The 19,032-nt window shown below is 40.4% G+C and overlaps 1 protein-coding gene across 2 annotated transcripts in view; it reads right to left on the bottom strand.

The window, feature by feature from the left end:
* SCUBE1 (signal peptide, CUB domain and EGF like domain containing 1) overlaps positions 1-19,032 on the bottom strand; it is a 2,009,692-nt gene that overhangs the window by 1,682,628 nt on the left and 308,032 nt on the right. For both annotated transcript variants that reach the window (XM_069228295.1, XM_069228296.1), the window contains exon 6: positions 1,887-2,003. In XM_069228295.1, coding sequence (XP_069084396.1) covers positions 1,887-2,003 — 117 coding nt within the window. The remainder of the gene's footprint in view (positions 1-1,886; positions 2,004-19,032) is intronic.

Here is a 19,032-nt window from a genome sequence, read left to right as displayed (position 1 = left end):
TCAACGTGGCCCAGCTTTGTAAAGTTGCAGATCTTCCTATGGAGCAAAACCTGATTACAGTTAATTTGTCTTAAATGTTTCATTTTTCTTAGCCCCAGGCCCATATGTTTAGCTCTTCATGAGATCTTCTGTGGAGCACAGAAGGTACTGAGTGCCAAACATGTTTGCAGCGTAACATTCAAAGACCAGGGTCTTCCTAACTGTCTAACAAACATCATGTTTCTGCAAGGGTCATCATCCTTTGGGGTCAGTCATTGGCCCCGGGACCCATTTTATACAAACCAAACTGTCTGCTCTCAAAACAGGAATGGCATTCATGAATAGCCCTCAGCTGTGTGTTTCAGGTGAAACCAGACTCCGTATTCCTCCCAGTTCCTCAGTGTCAATGTGGTCCGTCTTTGCAAAGTTGCAGTTCTTCCAATGCAGCAAAGTTTGATGCCTGTTAATTTATTTAAAATATTAATTTGTGGGTAGCCCCAGACACATAATTTAGGTTCTTCATGACCTCCATGGTGGAGAACAGCACGTACAGAGTGCCAAATTTGTTTGCAACATAAAATTCAAAGACCAACACCTTCTTAACTGTCCATCAGACATGTTACTGCGAGGGTCATCTTTCTGTGCTGCAAGCCATTTGCACAGGAACCATTTTATACAAAGCAAACTCCATGTAGCTGCACTCAAAACAGGACTGGCATTTATCAATGGCCTTCAGCTGTGAATTTAAAAAAAAAACAGGTATGTATGTACACACACACACACACACACACTTATCTTGTCCAGGTGGTGGTAGTGTGTGTAGGTATGTTTAGGTCAGAGTTTCCATTTAAAATGGATTTTAGTTTTTCTTAATGCATTTGGCATTGTTCAACAATTCTGCATGAAATATTCCAGTAAAAATGATCATTCACTTTGGGTTTGGCATGGCAGGTTTCGTGCAGCTTGGTCAAGTGGGGGAGAAACAAAAGGGGGACGTCAAGAGTGACATTTCCCATTTTAATTCCCATAGAAATTTGTACTCTCAGATTTTAAAAACAATGCTAAACGGAATTACACCAAAAGTGCACAAAGGTAGAACGTACTTCAAGGAAGTGCCTTTGATTGGTTTGGTGCAAGTCTGCCCAGAGGTTTTCAAGAAATTATGATTTTAAATTGTGAGGGTTAAATTAAAGCAATATATGGGCCATTACTGAGGTCTGTGGAGCAGGGCAGAGGGCCTCGGTGGGACCAAATATGAAAAATGTTCCACTCTGATTGGACAAGGGAGATTTTTATCCCATTGACCATTTCAGGTTTCTAACCCAAAACTGGATTAAAAAAACTGAATCTTTCTGATTGGATGACCACAAATTCAGGAAAAATGTTGTGTCCGCTATTACAGGAAACGGGAGCTCTGTCTGCACGCCCTGAAAAGCAATGACTCATACGGCACAGGAAGGTCATCCCGTGACCAAGTAGTTCAGGTTGGAGGAAAGGAACCCCCAAATCTCAGATCATTAACGTGTAAAAAAAAATATTAAAAAATTGTGACTGGGACCCTCTTGTCTTGGTGTGCAAGCCCAAAATTAATGAACCATAAACGAGGGACCACAAACATTCAGCCAGATTCATGACTAACCCACAGCAAGCTACATGGGCCGGTCTTTGTCTTTACATTACCTTTCTTTAGTTAGTAACAACCATAACTGATATAGAACACATTATTCTATGTTCACATACAGACATATAAATATATGAAAAAGGCAACATTTTAATAATGTGACAAAAAATCTACAGCAGTATACAATTATACTAAATTTAAAACATCAAAAACAATAATGTTTATTTCCAATATACCACATAGTTTGAGCAATATGAGGTATATTTTGATTTAGGGAGTCACTTACCAATGCATGTTCTACCATCTGAGAGCAAGGCGTAGTTCTGATGACAACCACAAACAGGGCCACTTTCCGTGTCATCACAGGTGTGCTGGCAGCCTCCATTTCCATAGTTACACGTTACTAGTTATGTCCCAATGAAACATAATTATAAAAACAAAAATGATAATTAATACAATTAGTGGCTGTTGTGTCAGATTACAATAATATTCAAGGACTGTTTTGTGATTACTTAGGGTCAATTCAAAAGCTTCTTCTGAATAACTGAAAATATCAGTGCTGACCTATTAATACTTTGTATCGTTAAAATATAGAACCAAAGGTAGGAAACCGTTTTGGTGAAAATCTTTCACTCTAAAAAATGTCTAAATTGTGTTTTTTTATCTCACTAGCCAATGTCTTTCATATCCTCTTCATGCCGCAGAGTCTGAAGAGAATATCTAAATCTTGGTTATTTGTACAACTTACAGAGAAAAACAAGCATTTGCAAAGCAATAGGTCTCACATGTGCTTGAGTTAGAGCTATTGCCAATCTAAATTCATAACTGTTCTTTTCCTGCCATATAATTACAGTGGTCCTACTTATAACTAAAGCACTTCCATTTACCTTCTTTCTCTAGCTGCAGCAAAAAATGAAAATGTTGCCATTTAGCATTCTAATTTAAATCTGCCATGCTAATTCCAATAGAATACCACTTTCACCACCCTACCATCAGAGTTGCTGGCTGGCTAACACATGTCCCCCCAAAAAAAGACACAAGACATCCACAGAGGAGAAATAAACTAGAAGGGTCAACCAAACATATCAAGAGTGTACAGTCATAGTTTGATAAGGATTTTAAGTTGGCCTGAATCATGGTCATAATTGTAATAAGGAGAGATTAATAAAACATATGCAATTATAATATAAACCTTTATCAGAAATAAACTTTTTGCATTAGCCTGTAATGCTCAAAACAGCACCTAGTGGGGAACATAGCAAAATTAACAGTTGTAAGAAACATGGTCATGTAACTGTTTTGTTAGCCCCAAGAGGGCAAAACCCTATAAAAAAAAAAAAAAAAAAAAAAAAAGTAACGCAGTGTAACCATATACTTTTTTCAGGGCTAGCAGGCCTACTGCAATGATATTACAAACAAGGCCTCTAAAACAAAGCTTCTCCCAGGCTCATCTCCTAGGCCCATAGAGCATAATTTTTCCCAACTATAAAACAAAAGTTCCAGTCTTGTGAGAGCTTGAAAAGGTAATGGATGACGGTAGAGGTTAATATATCGGAGTCCCCACTTAGTGTGGGGACCCGGAAATGATGTAGACAGAAAGAGCACATTGAGGTCAATGTTTTGAATGTGGCCCCATTGTCCTAGGATCACCACAGGCTGAGTTATGAGCAAAAATGATTTGTAAAAGTAATGCCCTGCAAAGCATTATGGGCCAAGTTTCCGTATCACAAATATTATAGTATGTTGATATGACTGTAATGCTTAGAGCAGTCCTAGAGGTCCCCACAATGAAAATAGCATTTGAAAGAAACATGATTATGTAACTATGCAGTTAGCCTCTAGAGGGCATAACCACACAAAAAGAAAATGACGATAAATAACGCAGTATAACCATATATTTAGCCCCTAGAGGGAATAGTGCATTACACATTTTCACGGGTGCAGGCCTATAGCAATGTTTTAGAAACAAGGCCCTTAAAACACAAGCTATTCCCAGCTGTAAAACAAATGTTCCAGCCATTAGAGCACTTAAAAAGACACTGAATGGTGGGATGGGGTTATTATTTTGGGGATCCCACTAACCTAGTGTGGGGACCCAGAGATGTAGACCGAAAGAGCATGTTAATGTGAACCTTTTGGCGGTGGTCCCATCATCCTAGGACCACCACAGACTGAGTTATGAGCAAAACAGTAATGCCCTGCAAAACATTATTTGGCAAGTTTCAGTGCCACGACTATTTTAGTATGTTGATGTAACTGTAATGCTTTGAACAGCCCCTAGAGGACACCACAATGAAAAGAGCATTTGTAAGAAACATTGTCATGTAACTATGTAGTTAGCCACTAGAAATCATAAAAACACAACAAGAAAATGGAAATAAATAATGCAGTATAACCATGTACTTAGTCCTGGGAGAACATAGTGAATTACACATTTTCAGGGGTAGCCGACTTATAGCAATAATATTACAAACAAGGCCCTTAGAACAAAAATTATTCCCAGCTGTAAAACAAAAGATCCAGCTATAAAAGAGCTTAAAAAGATATTAAATGGTGGGATTATTATTTTGGGGTCCCCACTAACCTAGTGTGGGGACACAAAGATGATGACAGAAAGAGCATGTTGTTGTGATCGTTTTGGTGGTGGTCCCATTGTCCTAGGATACCGTTATAAGCAAAAATGTTTTGTAAAAGTAATGCCCTGCAAAGCATTATGGGGCAAATTTCCCAAGTGCAGTGAATATTGTAGTATTGGCTCTCCCTCTGTGCTGGGAGAGCCGCTTTTGCTTTGAGGATTTCTGTTTTACATAAAGCATTTACCAATTTCAAATGTTTTAAGGGGAGAGCCACAAGAAATGACTCTGATTAGGTAACTGTGAGCAATGTGACTGGCGCTCCAATACCACCAATCGAGTTCACATTGTGGGCCTGTTTGCTCTGTGAGTGCCACGACCGCCATGCAGCACGAAGGGAAGAGAAAAAAGAAAAGAAAAAAGTATATCGCCAATTGTGCAATAATCGATGTAACTGGGGCAGTCTGCAAGGCGTGACAAAAACAGCCTCAAGGCGGGCCAAACGTAAAGCATTTACCAATTACATCAAGTGATTTTTGAAAGGCAAGCCCAGGAACGAATGAGAGTCATGGGCGTGAGATGGGTGTGGTTAAAATACTTACAACAAGTCGAAGCACTTGCGAGCTAGACCTAATGATAGGGCTCTACCTGCAGGATGTTATTAGAGGTCCCAGATTCTCCCATGTCTCACAACATTCATAGGCCTTGGGCTGAACGGGCCCCCTGAAGGGTTCGGTGCCCCATTAGACACACGTATGGTCTAGGACATGCCCTGTAAATGTCTGGGTACCAGGATATCAGTGCCTGCTGCATGTCTGAATAGACGTTAATTTTGGCATACTCAAAATCTTACTAGGGGGGCATCTGTGTACTTTGCAAGTCAAAATCGCATCATGAGAGCTCTGTCAAACGTGGGATGCTGGTGTATGGAGATAGTCATAATGCTGGTGCATTGTGGGAGCTCTCTTGCTTTCTTAGTGTTGTTATAGCACTTGATCATGTGCGTTCTGAGTGCTCCGAGAATGCCTCAATATTGCGACATCAGTGTGTTGTGCAAGTCGAAATATTGGGGCTTTCTTAATGTATTTTAGTCAACCTAATTTATAATGTTAGAACTTGGTAGAAGCGGACTATGGATAATTTCAAACATTTCATATTTGAATATATTTAAGCAAAAAAATTAAAAAAAAAAAAAAAAAATCAGCGCTTGATATATCACACTTTGCAAATGGAAAATTTGCATTTTAAGTCCACAGTTTGCTTATGTTGTGGTTCTGACTCATATTAACTCTACCAAGACCTGTGGTTTATTTTTCAGCATAGCACTACCAACACCACCACGTGAAACACCAATTTTATACACTGTATTGCTTGATGGATAATTTTCAGAATTATGATCCCCAATATCATTAAGATACAATGCTAGCTCGCAAGATGATGCTTTTTTATTGAGTAAAGCTTTAGATAATTACCCACTGCACAAATCAAAATGATTGGTTTTGTCGTAGTTACCAGTGAGTTCCATTAAGGTGCTCCTCATCTCGGACACTTACCACCCACCCTCCAATCAATGGTACCAACAATATTCTATTACTTGCTGACGGGCAGGACGCCATAAGGGAGGGGGTCATACAACAATAAAAATTAAAGAAGGACTAACATTGAAGTACTTGTTGTTGGCTGTCCGGGGTGGGGCCACCTCATGAGTAAGACTGGGACGAGGAGTACATACGAGGGGGCAATGCAACTGTAACATTAGCGACTGTCTGCAATACTGAGAGTTTTACAAACAGGCCTAATACCCTTTAACTAAAGCAATCCCTGCTCTGCACTGTACTGCAAAGTGATCATAGTAAAAAACGGCCTTTGTGTTTTCTTTAACTTCTCGTAGCTTAACTCTCAGTGGTCTTAGATGTGCTGACAGTACATATTCGATCTACAGAGTTCTAGAACTCTATGGGGCTTATTTATAAGTCACTTGCGCTGCTGGAGAGTCACATTTTCCCTGTATAAAAAGTGATGCACTAGCAGTGCAATGGGCTTCTAAAAAAAACCCTTTGTTTGCGGATTTGTGATCTAACTCAGGTTTAGAAATTCACAAGTAAGTCACAACTAGTATAAACAAAAATCGTTGCAACTCAATGCTGCAGATACCAATTGCAGACAGGAACGTCTAGGCCCAGAAATACCAGTGATCTTTAAACTGAAGACCTGCCACCTTCCTCCCCGAGTGGCTAATAGGTATGAGAGGAGGATACATAACAGGCTACTGGGCAGTTTACCTACTTAACTCATTGGCAGCTTCCTCATTTGTGGGGAATAGGCGGGCCCCACTAAAATGTTCTTATTAAATAGCAACTCAGGAAGAAATTAAATACTGCTCCAGTAAAGCCTAAGGAGGGCCTGATTTAGGCTTCGTTTATGACCTTTCTTCTGTCATCTGTTGATTCAATGTATTGAACAGTTACATATAATTTATCATTTTGTCCACTTTGTGTGAAATTATAAGTTCTTCGTAACTCTATGAGTCTATGGTGAGCACAACCGTGGAAATATCCAACGTCTGACAATCTTATCTTAAATGAAATACGCAAAGACACTTAAGGGGCTTTTTTCATTTCCATAGGAGTAGCATACAACATTTATTTTCTATTAGATACAGATGTTGTTTGGCACAAGTTAACAACTTGGCAGACACTCTACCAGCTGTGGGCATAAAAATACTTCTTGTAAACTCTGATGAATCTGACAACGTCTGTTGAGATAGAGCCACTTATCACAAAAGACAAGAGGAAATCTACAGTACATGTAGCATCTAATTGAGTTATGTCATTTTATGATGTCAGTCTTTGTGTGGTACATTTCTGCCATTTCTATTGTACAGTGATGTAGGTCAGCCTTGAGCAGGTGCTGCTGAAGGCTTAACGAGTGTCAAGGAGACACACAAAAGGAAAAAGGAAAAGTAAAACAGTTTACATAAACGAGCCGATTCAAAGCGCCACAGCCGCTATGAGCATGAGTGCAAAGGCGACACACAAAAGGAAAAATAAGTTTTCTCGCATTCAAACATATCGGCAAACGTACAATTATCCATGTAACGGGGATGGTCCCCGAGGCGAAAACCACCCCAAGGAGGGATAAACGTAAAGCATTTACCAATGATGATGAAGGATTTTTGAAAGGCAAGCTTAAACTCATATAGATATCAACAAGTCAGAAAAGCAGTGCTTGCACCTTGCTATGCTCGACCTAAGAATGGGCTTGATTCTTTAACATCTTAAGCAACCTGATGGCAGTGGCAATGCAAGACAATCCTCTGGCCAATTTCTTAATTTACTCAAATTTTAGGCACTGAAAAATATATTTAGCGTTAGCTTTCAAAAGATAAATATGATATTCTAAATGCATCATAGCCATAAGAGAATAAAATAGCCAATGCCATGGAGAATTGATCTATATATAGGTAAGATTCCCTGTCTGCAGCTGTGGTAAGCATTCCAACAGTAGTGAAGATATTCCCACAGCCGAGAAGCAGCTGTTGCAAAGTTCTCAAGAGGTAATTCAGAACTTAGTGCAACTTAAAACCCTTTTTGTAACAGCCCTGCCTACACAATATTCATATACAATAATAAGAAAGGGCATGGAAGTTTTGTTTTGCCATAAACTATTACTTTTTCATTTGTTGTTTTTTGGTTTTGAGTATTGTTTTGTCATCACAGGCAAACTTTGGGCCTGATTTAGATTTGAACAGATGGGTTACTCCGTCACAACGGTAACAGATATCCCTCCTGCCAAAATAAAAATCCCATAGGAAACAATGAGATTTCTATTTCAGCAGACTGGATATCCATCACCAAGAACGGGTCCTCCATTTGAACGGAGGAGCATCGCCCCACTAAAATGCCCCCAGAAATGCCCCATAGATGAAAAATTAAATGGTTATGAACTTAATTCATTACTATTTTATTTTTCAACAACCCGTCCTGAATCGAGCGTCAGGATGGATTGGGGCCTGCTGAGCGGCAGCAGTGGTGGGCTGCCTATGCACAAGTTTATAGTGCGCATGTCACTTTGGCCGGTCGTCTTGCGATGGCCAGCCTGACACCTGCAGAAGCCTACAGTGCCCTCAGGAGAGCTGAGAGAGGCTGCTTCCTCCAGCCCTGCCACTTCTCTCATGCTGCTTAACAGCATGAGAGAAGCGCCAGGATTGGTTAAGTAGGTTAGCTGGGGCTCTGGACGTGACGCCAGGAAAAGAAGAGGCCCGGAGTGAGGACGACGTGTCTGCGTAAGCAGGTAAGTGACTTTTTATTTATTTAATTTTTTTTAACAATTTGTTTATGCACCGGCCCCTCACCTGCCATAGTTGCCAGCTGCCATTGACCATCACCGTTGTGACGGAGGAACCCTTTCACCAAAATATACATCAGGCCCTTCAATGGGACACACCATTTTACAATGAAGTGGAGAAAACTTTCAGGGGTCTAACCTGACAATCTAATGTCTATTTCACAGGCATGGGTCAGAATGGAGAACACTCAGCTGTATCAGAGACCCAAACAGGATATTTTGATGTGTGCCTCCTCCCTTTCTCCCACCTGCTTGGTTCTGAAAAGTAAAGGAACACAACATTATTGTCTCTACTAATTTGTATTGTGCACGAAACTAGAGTATAAAATGGGAAAGTAATAACTGTAATAAAGAGCATGAGCACAAGCAAATAATACAAAACTAAACACCTAGAAAACACCTAGTAGTGTGTAAAAAGTCTAACAAATTCCTTTATTATTTTCTGCTGTGTTGTGGAAATCTATCTGTGCTTAGATGCCTGCAGAGAGAACAGCGCTGGCTTTGTCAAACATCCAAGCATATTTGGCATAGCATGTTTCATCCTTCGGAAAGCCACTCACCACATTATACTTTCTAGCTGCTAACCAAACCATGGACCTCCTATACAATTTAGATTGTAGTGAAAACTTTGTGAGAATTATACAGATATGAAGACAGTGCTAAAGAGAAGATTTCCATTTCACAATATTGCTTATAGAGGCATTATTATTTTCCTCAGAAGATACGAGGTGAAATATAGATATGCCAAATAAAAAAAGTAGGAACTTTGTAAAAGACAGCAGGCAGCAGTCAAAATGGAAAAACATTGGTGGGCATTGTGGACATCAACATCAATAAGAAATTTCACTAAGTAGACTGTAGATTGTGTACAAAAAAATCATGAGGGCTTTCTTCAGTGAAGTTGAAATCCAGAAGAGATTAAAGTAAAACACCCAGTGATGATTGAGATAAACTGGCAGGAGAGACATGAGCTCTATTGGCATAGCAGTGAACATCAATAACATTTGTTAAATGAGATCTGATTCTGCCTACAACGAAGAAACATTAGCAACACAAGCAGTTGGTGTCAGAGATTGTGCTGGTGACCCCGAGCACCATCAGCCATGGCTATAGATTAAATAGGAAAAAACAGAGAATATGCGCTTTCAGAGCTATCTGGTTGCCTGGAAAGTGATGCAAAAGATGGATAAACAGTCATAATCTGCTGCTAAAAAGGCAGGCAGCAGAAAGGCTTTGCACTCATCATGGTAGGTGATGAAGGGTGTCACCAGAAAATGTTGGAACATCAGAACTGCACTATCAGTAAAGGGAATGTTGCACTAATTTTAGCCAGATAATGTCAACCGTTGAAAATTGGTTTTACACATGGAGCGGATTATAATTTGTTAAAAAGAAGAGTATGAGTATTGTGCCTGGAAAAGTCTCTTACAAGTCCACTTCAGTGAAACTCTCTCGCATAAACTGGCAAAGCTGCAACATCTGAAACTGAACTCTCATTTTTACAAAAAAGAGCACACGCGGCAAAGTGCATGCAATAAGTGGCATAGGACTAAATACTGAAAAAGTCTTGAAGTTACAGACCAAAACCTGTTGAGATAATGCCAAATATGATCTTTAAAACGTCCGGCGTCTATTGGTTTAAAAGGAAATGAGCATAACATATCTTTTGTTAAAAGTGCTTACATCTTTGCGAGTATAAAAATGTAAATTGGAACCGATTCAACATGAGGCTAATTGAAAATAGAAATTAATTTTAGATGCTGTCTACAATTGAAACCCACAACACCTTAAAAACAATGATGTAGTGATAACATACAAAATAGCAACTTAAGCGAAGCAGCAATGACCATTCCATTCGATAATATCCATTCGCTAAAGGAAAGGGGCATAGTTGGGTAAAGAAGCTTTCAGCAGCCACAAGCAGGCACAATAAACCAAGCTCGTGGAATCCAGCACGAGTGTATTGAAGTCTGGTATGGGCTAGCAACTGCGCTAAAAATTTATTTATTTTCCAATGAGCGATGATTCCCCTATAGAACAGACCAATAACAATATCGACACAAATCATGACGTTTCTGAATCCACACCAAAGACTGACATTTAGAACAGCCTGTTTATTTAAAGGCAATCAGATGGAATGAAACGATGCTATGAATAAAACATGTGGCTTGAGGAGCAACATGGACGTCATTAAGGGGTCACCAAGGGTCGCAGGACCTCTGGCACTTCATTTGTGACCCCTGGCCTCAGGAGTGGCAAAATCAATGTCAAAAGCACATAGGCAGCTCGTCCTTATGGACATCGGTAGCGGCTCCAATCTCCTCGTTTTATGTCAATTTTTACTACACTAATAGTGAGTAATAAGGTATTATTATTCTCTATTAGTGTAACAAAAATGGAGTACAATTAGTTGAAATAAGACCCTCCCTTGCAGCCGAGGTGTGTAAAAATGCTTTTACATGTATTTTGTGTGCATGCGTGCAGTTGAGTGTGTCTTTATACGATGGGGAGTGTGTGTATGTCTGATTGTATGTGTGAGCATATATGTGAGTGAATGTAAAATTCAAATAATGTGTGATGGCTCTTCCGCTACCCCTGGCCTATTGTTGAATTTACGCTCATGAGAGATACTATCATCTTAGTTGACAAGAAAAATATATGGTACCTGAATGGTCTCTGTTGTTCGTAGCATTTACTAGTTGACTTTAGAATAACACAGTCCAATATTAAAAGTATTGACAGCAAGGGGCTCTGGTGACAACATACGCAACTCATACATTTGCAAATGTCACCATAACCCCTACCTGTCAATATAGGACCACAGTACACATTAGTTATGTACTTTTTATATTATTTTTTTGGTGGGGTATCTTGAAACATATTTGTGAAATATGGAATGGTTTATTGAAAATAGTAAGTGAAATGCTGGACTACACTGGTTATCTGCATTAAAAAAGGGTACTATACTTAATTATCCGATTAAGTATGCAGAGTTTTAGAGAAACACCTTTTAGTTTGTTAAAAAACATTCAGTGTGTAGATTGTTGAGGCTGTTCTCCTTGATGCGCAACTAACAATGGGCAGGGAATGTTTTATCATGAATAGGTTATTAATTAGTTTGACCGTTTACTATATATATATATATGTACTGCTAGAGGCAGCTACCTGGTCCTGAAACCTTCCTACACGTATTATGGATAAAGTGAAAGAATTTGCCACAAAACAGCAGACAATCCATGTGCCTAACTCAGTGAATATTCAACAAGCCTCCATGTGGAGCAGTGGTTGGCTGAAGGACTCAGGCTGTACTAGTAGTGCATATTTTCAATAATTCTTCATCTATTACATATTGGTTTTGTGTATGCAGAACAGGTTTCCAACAATTATTACTATGATTTTTATGAAAATATTTTTTTATTTTTTGTCAGCAAAATACATTTTTTGAGTATTCTGTTTTGATCTTTTTTTTTTTGACTTTATAATTACTTCTAACTTTTGATTTAAAAAAGAGGAAAACAATTAATTTACACTGAAGAGAGAAATGGTTGAAAATGTGTATCAGGAAGTGATTACCTGTAGCCAGCAGGGTGCACCAGCACCCTCGCAATGTTCACTGTGTGTGCAAAGCAGACAGTGAACACTGCAATGGTGCTGGGCAGAGGGCCCCTGCACTGCAGGTGTCCCCCTGTGGCGCTCTACAACTGTTGGATTATGAGGTCGTAATCCTCAGGGCAGTGCTGCATACAGCGCTACCTTGGTGGATTAGGATCTCCCCCACCGTCAGACTGCCATGATCCAAGATCCTGGTGGAGCTGGCGGTTCCCTGGCAGTCGGACCGCCAGGTTGTGTGGCATCAAGTCTTCAATACATTTTAGACATCTGCGCAGCCAATCTAACTGGTGACTTAGTTGAAGAGCAGTCTATTTTTCAACCCTGGATTACTTCAACATTGTATATATTCTAGCCCCTTACAATCTAACTCAAAGCAAACCCACGTGGTTTATCCTAATTTCCTAACTTTGTAGAGCCGGATGCAGACAACTGGAAAGAAAGTGGTGTGTCTCTTTAACTTATACACGGAAACTGTAAATACCTATCATACGGAAGTTAGATGTGCGCAAACCTCTTTCTATGCCAATAAATTTGAGATGGCAAAGCACTCATTGAAGGCCATTGTTAAAACTGTCAAATCCATGACGTCTCCTGAAGCTGCCAAGCCATGAGTCAACTCTTCCCAAACTAGATGTAATTAAATGGCACATTATTTCAGTAATAACACCTCAGCAAGTCAAACAACTTTTAAAGTTTCTGAGGCTACACCTCCTCTGTCGAGGGAGACTCAGGATGGCCCCCAAACTCAAAGAAATTGCTCTTATTATCAACTCCAAAATGTCTGCTTTAATAAATAACTGTAATATTGGTTCGTCAAATGTTCTGTGTCCTCTATGTATTCAGAAATTAGGTACCCCTGCTTTTGCTCCTATGCTTGGAGCTCTACTAAATGTACCCATCTCTTCTTCAGTTTTACCGGAAACCTGGAAATCGACAGCTGTAATCCTCATTTTGAAAAAGGCCAACCCAGACCCTTCTATTGCTACAAACTTAAGGCCAATTTCTCTGTTACCTGCTCTAGCAAAATTGTTAGAATTACATATACACTTGCTATTAACAACATTTCTGGAACATAATGTTTTAGACACTTCTCAATTTGTCTTTCTTGCAGCACACTCCACTGAATCTCTACTTTTAATGCTTTCAGAGATCCTTAAACTTATATAATGCAGGAAGGGCACACCTGCCCTAGTCCTGTTGAATTTATCAGCAGCTTTTGACACCATCTCCCATAAAATTCTCATCTATTGGCTAGAGGGTATTGGTGTAAAGTAATCTGCTCTACGATGAATCGCCAGTTTTCAGACGGACAGATCCTATTCGGTCCGGCTTCCCTCATACACAATCAAAGGCATTCTGCTTGATTTTAATGTACCTCAGGGCTCTGCCCCAACTCTCACCATATTTATGATTTACATGGCTCAATAAGCCAAAATTATTTGCGATTATGGCTCCAAGGTATGATCCTATGTGGATGATACCCAATTAATTGTCTCTCTTTCAGATGATATGGGCTCCATTAAATACAATTTCAGACAATGTGTTGCATTTGTAGTCTCATGGATGAATCAAAATCATTTGAAGCTTAATTCAGAGAAAACCAAGATACTCATCTTAGGCCCAAACGCTCAGTTTTGAAAAGGTTGGTGGCCTTGTGAATTACATCCTCCTCTTCTTACAGCTCAAGTGATATGCAATCTAGGAGTGAAATTTGATTCCCACCTTTCCTTCATTCCACAAATTCAAATTGTCATGGCTTACTGCTCTGGGTTATCGAAAATCCTACTTAAGACTCCCTGATGTTTACCTTTTATGACTGGGAAGATGGTAATTTATGCGGTAATCACCTGCATATTTGCCTATTCTAATGCTCTTCACTTTGGGCTGCCCAAACCTGTGTTGGCCGACTTAAGCATATTCAAAATGCAGCTACTAGGCATCAACCTAATTTTCGGAGGGACTGCTCAATATCAAATAGCTTAAAAGATCTCATTTGTCTGCCAAAAGCAAAAATAATTCAATTTAAAATTATATCTTACATTCATCGGGCAGTTTTCAAACTAGACCCTACTATTCTTCAAAACATCTTCTCCTTCTATGTTCCCGCAAAATAATTTACTACAATTTTCTTGCAACTCCAGAGGTATCTTCGTATGAGGAGTGGCGGCTCTCTTCAGTGGCACTATGGGCCAAGCTATGGAATGCCTGACCTTTATAGCTTCTGACAACCTCAAATCTCTCCTTTTTTCTGAAACATCTGAAAACATGGTTATTCACTCACAAGGTTTAGTCCTTTTGCTGCATCACTGTAGAAGAGGAAGGGTTTGAGATCCTTGAAGCTCTTTTCTGAGCAAGTGTTGTGCTTTACAAAAATAATTTTTCATGCCACAGGTTTGCTATGAAATGATTGGAGCACGTTTACACAACTGCTCATGTGATACCAAACGCTTCCCACATAGTTCATAGGGCTGTTTTTTTGGCTAATGAGTGAGGTGTGCTCTGTTGCCTTATCAGGGACAAGAACATGTGTTTCACTGCATTCAAGTTAAATGCTTATGTTCATATTTCTGTGCGATTTTATTTGATATCTGACTAAGAGTGCTGCATTCTTAGATATTGTTTCCTCTTAGTTTACAATAGAGCAACACAACCCACAATCCTGGATGTGGATGTCAACTTGCATAGAACTGGCATTTGCGTTTTTCATTTGCTGCAAAGAAATCTAGAGACGGTTTGCCGGAGAATGAGAAGATCACACTTTGTGCCAGCTGATCAAACTCCCATTCGTGGAGGCTGTTTCTAGTTCTGCTTTTGTCTGTTAAGAGATTTCTAGTCCCGGGAGCATATTCATCCGAAGAGTTATTCTGTGTGTTGTTAGCCGGCTCCAGATTTCCTGATCTTCATTGGACAGCGCCAGTGATCTTGTGCTGCTTTGGTTATTCACGTATTGCATACTGGTGGTATTGTCCATGCGAACTAACACCGAAAGACTGTGCTACCACTGGCAGGAAAGCTTGGAGAATGAGTAGATGGCTTTCACCTCCAGGCGATTTATAAATAAGCTCTTCTAGAGCAGAAACCATTTTCCTTGAATTTTGAGGTTCAATAGATGACTGCTACAGCTCTCCAGGGAGGCATCTGTAGTCATTAGGAAGTGAGGTATGTGAGGTAAGAACGTGAGGTCCTCCGATAGGTGGGAGGTCTGAGATCACCAGGATAGAGCTCCCATCATATCTGAATGAAATTCACTGGGCCGCTGAACGATTCTTTTGTTTGAATCCCTCTCTCATTTTCAGGAGTGTAAGAGGGATCATATTGATTGCTGAGGACATGATGCCCAAAAGCTAATTGAACAGATGCACAATTATTATTTTTTTATCGTTCTGGAGCCAGTTCCTAGAGCCTTCATGGTTTGTTTGTGTTGGGATAGAAAGTCTTTGTCTTGGACAGTATCTAGTGTTGCATCAAGGAACAGTATCTTCTTGGATGGAGGAGTTGAGGATCTTTGATAATTCACAAGGAGACCTAGTTTGTGAACCAACCTGAGGCAAGCCTCTGTGGCCTTGGACACTTGAAATGTCATTGGTGATTTTATCAGCCAGTTGTCAAAGGTAGGGGAATACTTGATAACCGTCCTTCCTGAAAGAAGCTGATTTGAAACCAAATGGGAGAACTTTGATGTGTAGGTAGGAATGCAGAAACATGAATCCTGTAAATTCAGAGCTGTCATGTGGTGTCGGAAAGGGTGACCATGTAAAAGGATTGTTTCCGGAAATAAATGTTTAATTTCCATGGATCGCCACTCATCTGTTATTGTGTCCATTATAAAAAAACTAGAATAGTAGCCCGTACCTTGCAGAGAATGTGGGCATTTCCCTATGGAACCTTTGGTTAGGATAGCTAGCACTCCCTTCCAAAGCAGATGGAAATGAGGTGGGCACCTTCGTCTCACTATATGTGATGAGCTCCTCGAATTATTTGTCTGATGCTATTTTCCGCCACAGATGATAACATTTTTGAATTGCTTCTCCCACAGGATGGTATTAACAGCATCTGTGGGTAATCCTAAGGGATACTGGGAGGGTTGATAAATCTGATACCTATAGTATCCGCCTTGATATGGATAAGTGTCTCTTTCGTGGGTCCCTCTAAAGGGTGTTTCTTTTGAAATTGTAATGTGTCAAAAGATCTTGCGGTGTCAGAGTCAGCCTTGACTGCTTGCAAGGGATTGTTGACATGCTTGTCAAACAGAGTGTCGGCATTGTAAGGTAGTAATAATAATAGATACATTTGCACATCAGATTTTAATGATGTGGCCTTGAACCAACCTAGGGGTCTAAGGGCCACTTCCAGTTGTGGGAATTCTATCGAAACTATATCTATAGCACAATGCATGTTGTCTGATGAGGAAGTTTGCCCCCCTGCGGAATCTTTTTGTTTTGTCCTTTCTGTCTTCCTTCAGATATTTAACGTGGCAATCTCTGACCACATCTGGTGGTTATACCTGCTCCCTATTGCCAATGAACTGGCAGCCTAAACAGTAGCTGTGGACATAGTTGAGAATGTTTCCTTGCTGGGTAGGTAGGGTTATAAGTAATAGGGTTTTCTATTATTGTAATTCTTCATGGATATACCAGCAATTGGAATAGGTCCCACAGCTTTTCTATTTAAAATCATTAGGAAAAACAAACTGATTGCTTGTTTGCTATTGGAAGTTTGGAAACGTTTGGCCACTCGTTCCCAAAGGGTATGGAAACCACCAAAAATTATTTGGTTGGGGTTCCACCAGTCAGAGATGTAACATGTCCTGTAGGTATAGTACTCGAGCTACATGACCCTGACCTAAGCTTTGATGTTGGAGGCGGAGCGAAGTTGTGAAACTGCTCCACATATTGCCTCTCCATATATTGCTAACTGTTGTATACATGCTCATATTAATCCCTTTAATTCTTGACATTAGGTTTTTCTGGATTATGTGTGTTTTGTTCTTGTTGACTATTACGTGCTTTCATTGTCGTTTACATTGTCATCGAGATCATTGTCTACAAAGCAGACGTAAATGACTAGGCTAACTTTGACAGTACAGTCGTAGATGTGGTAATCATAGACGAGATTATGGTGGACTAAGTTTGTAAACAAGGCCATTGTCATAGATGACCATCCTAGATTGGGCTGTCACTGATGACCATTGTAGATGAGGCTGTCATAGGCAATCCTCGTAGATGAGGCTGTCATAGGCGACCGTCGTAGATCATTGTCAACGAGGCCGTCGTCAACTAGGCAATTGTAGATGAGGCCATTGTCGATGAGGCTGTCATGACCGCCATCCTCGACGAGCATTGTTGACGACCATCATAGATGACAGTCTTAGATGAGGCTGTCATAGATGAGGCAATCATAGACAACCATCATAGATGATGCCATCCATAAATGAGGCCATTCGTAGACAAGGCCATCCATAGACAAGGCCATTCGTAGATAAGTCCTTTCGTAGATAAGGCTGTCATAGATGAGGCCATTGTAGACAATGACATCATAGATAAGGCCATTGTAGACAATGACATCATAGATGAGTCCATCGTAGATGAGTCTGTCGTAAATGAGCCAATCGTAGATGAGGCCACTCTTAGATGAGGCCCTTCATAGAGTAGGCGAGGCCCTTTATAGATGAGGCCATCTGAGAGGAGGAAAAAAAACAGATGTCAGAGCACTCATGATATCAAATTAGAAGTAAACTCCAATGTCCAATCTCCTTTGTGAAATTGCAACAAACTCGTGTTTGTCTCAGAGTCCAGTTTTATTCATAGTATTCTATTGTCCTCCACAAGAACAGCCAACACGTGTTTCATCCTCTGAGAAGTTTCTCTCTTGAGGACTTCATCAGGGCTTCATTTCAATTGGATTTGTGAAGTTGAGAAATTCTCAATAATTAGGTGAAAAGTCTTAATGCCATATAATCAGTCCAAAACAATTCCTATAACGAGGTAGTCTCCGTCCGTATCTCTCGGTTGGTATCTAAATTAAATTTAAGTTCGGGAAACAGCCGCGCGGTCCAATACACCCTGCAGCGTTTCCGTATCTTCGAACAGCATTGTATCCGATAGGAGGCCATCGTAGACTAGGCCTTTGTAGATGAGACCTTTGTAGACGAGACCAACGTAGATGAGGCCAACATAGGAAAGGTAATGTTAATCGACAAGATTGTGGTCATACACATTGTCGTAATTGTTGACTACGGTTTTGCCATAGACGCCTCATTGTCAGAGAATGAGGATCTCCCTGATATAGTGTCAGGATAGAAGAGGGAGTTAAGGGTCTGCCTCTGAGAAAGTTGTTTCCAATTTTGTCTCTCTTTGAGAAGTGCCTATGAAGACTCATGGTGTAAGAAAGTTGCCTCTTTTTAGCATTGTTACCCCCACTTTCTGCCTGTTGTCAGTGTGTTTGACTGTATTCACTGGGACCCTGCTAACCAGGTCCCCAGTGATTATGCTCACTCCCTTCTGACTTGGTAACTTGTACCATTTTCACCCCACATTTGGCATACTGGTGCCCCCATGTAAGTCCCCAGTATATGGGAGCCAGGTACCTAGGGCATTGGGGTACCAGGGGATCCCCATGGGCTGCAGCATGTATTATGCCACCCATGGGGAGCCTATGCAAAGTGTTCTGCAGGCCTGCCTTTGCAGCCTGCGTGAAAGGGTGCATGCACCCTTTTTCACCATAGGTCACTGCACCAGGTCTCTGTAAGTCACCCCTTTGGCATGCCCTCCTAGCCCAGAGGGCAGGGTGCAAGTACCTGTGTGTGAGGGCACCCCTGTACTAACAGAGATGCCTCAACCCACTCCAGTGCCATTTACATGGACTTTGTGAGTGTGGAGACACCATTTTATGCGTGTATTG

The sequence above is a fragment of the Pleurodeles waltl genome, chromosome 4_1 (assembly GCF_031143425.1).
Source record: "Pleurodeles waltl isolate 20211129_DDA chromosome 4_1, aPleWal1.hap1.20221129, whole genome shotgun sequence".
NCBI classification, from domain to species: Eukaryota; Metazoa; Chordata; class Amphibia; order Caudata; family Salamandridae; genus Pleurodeles; species Pleurodeles waltl.
This window is presented reverse-complemented; position numbering and strand designations above follow the sequence as displayed.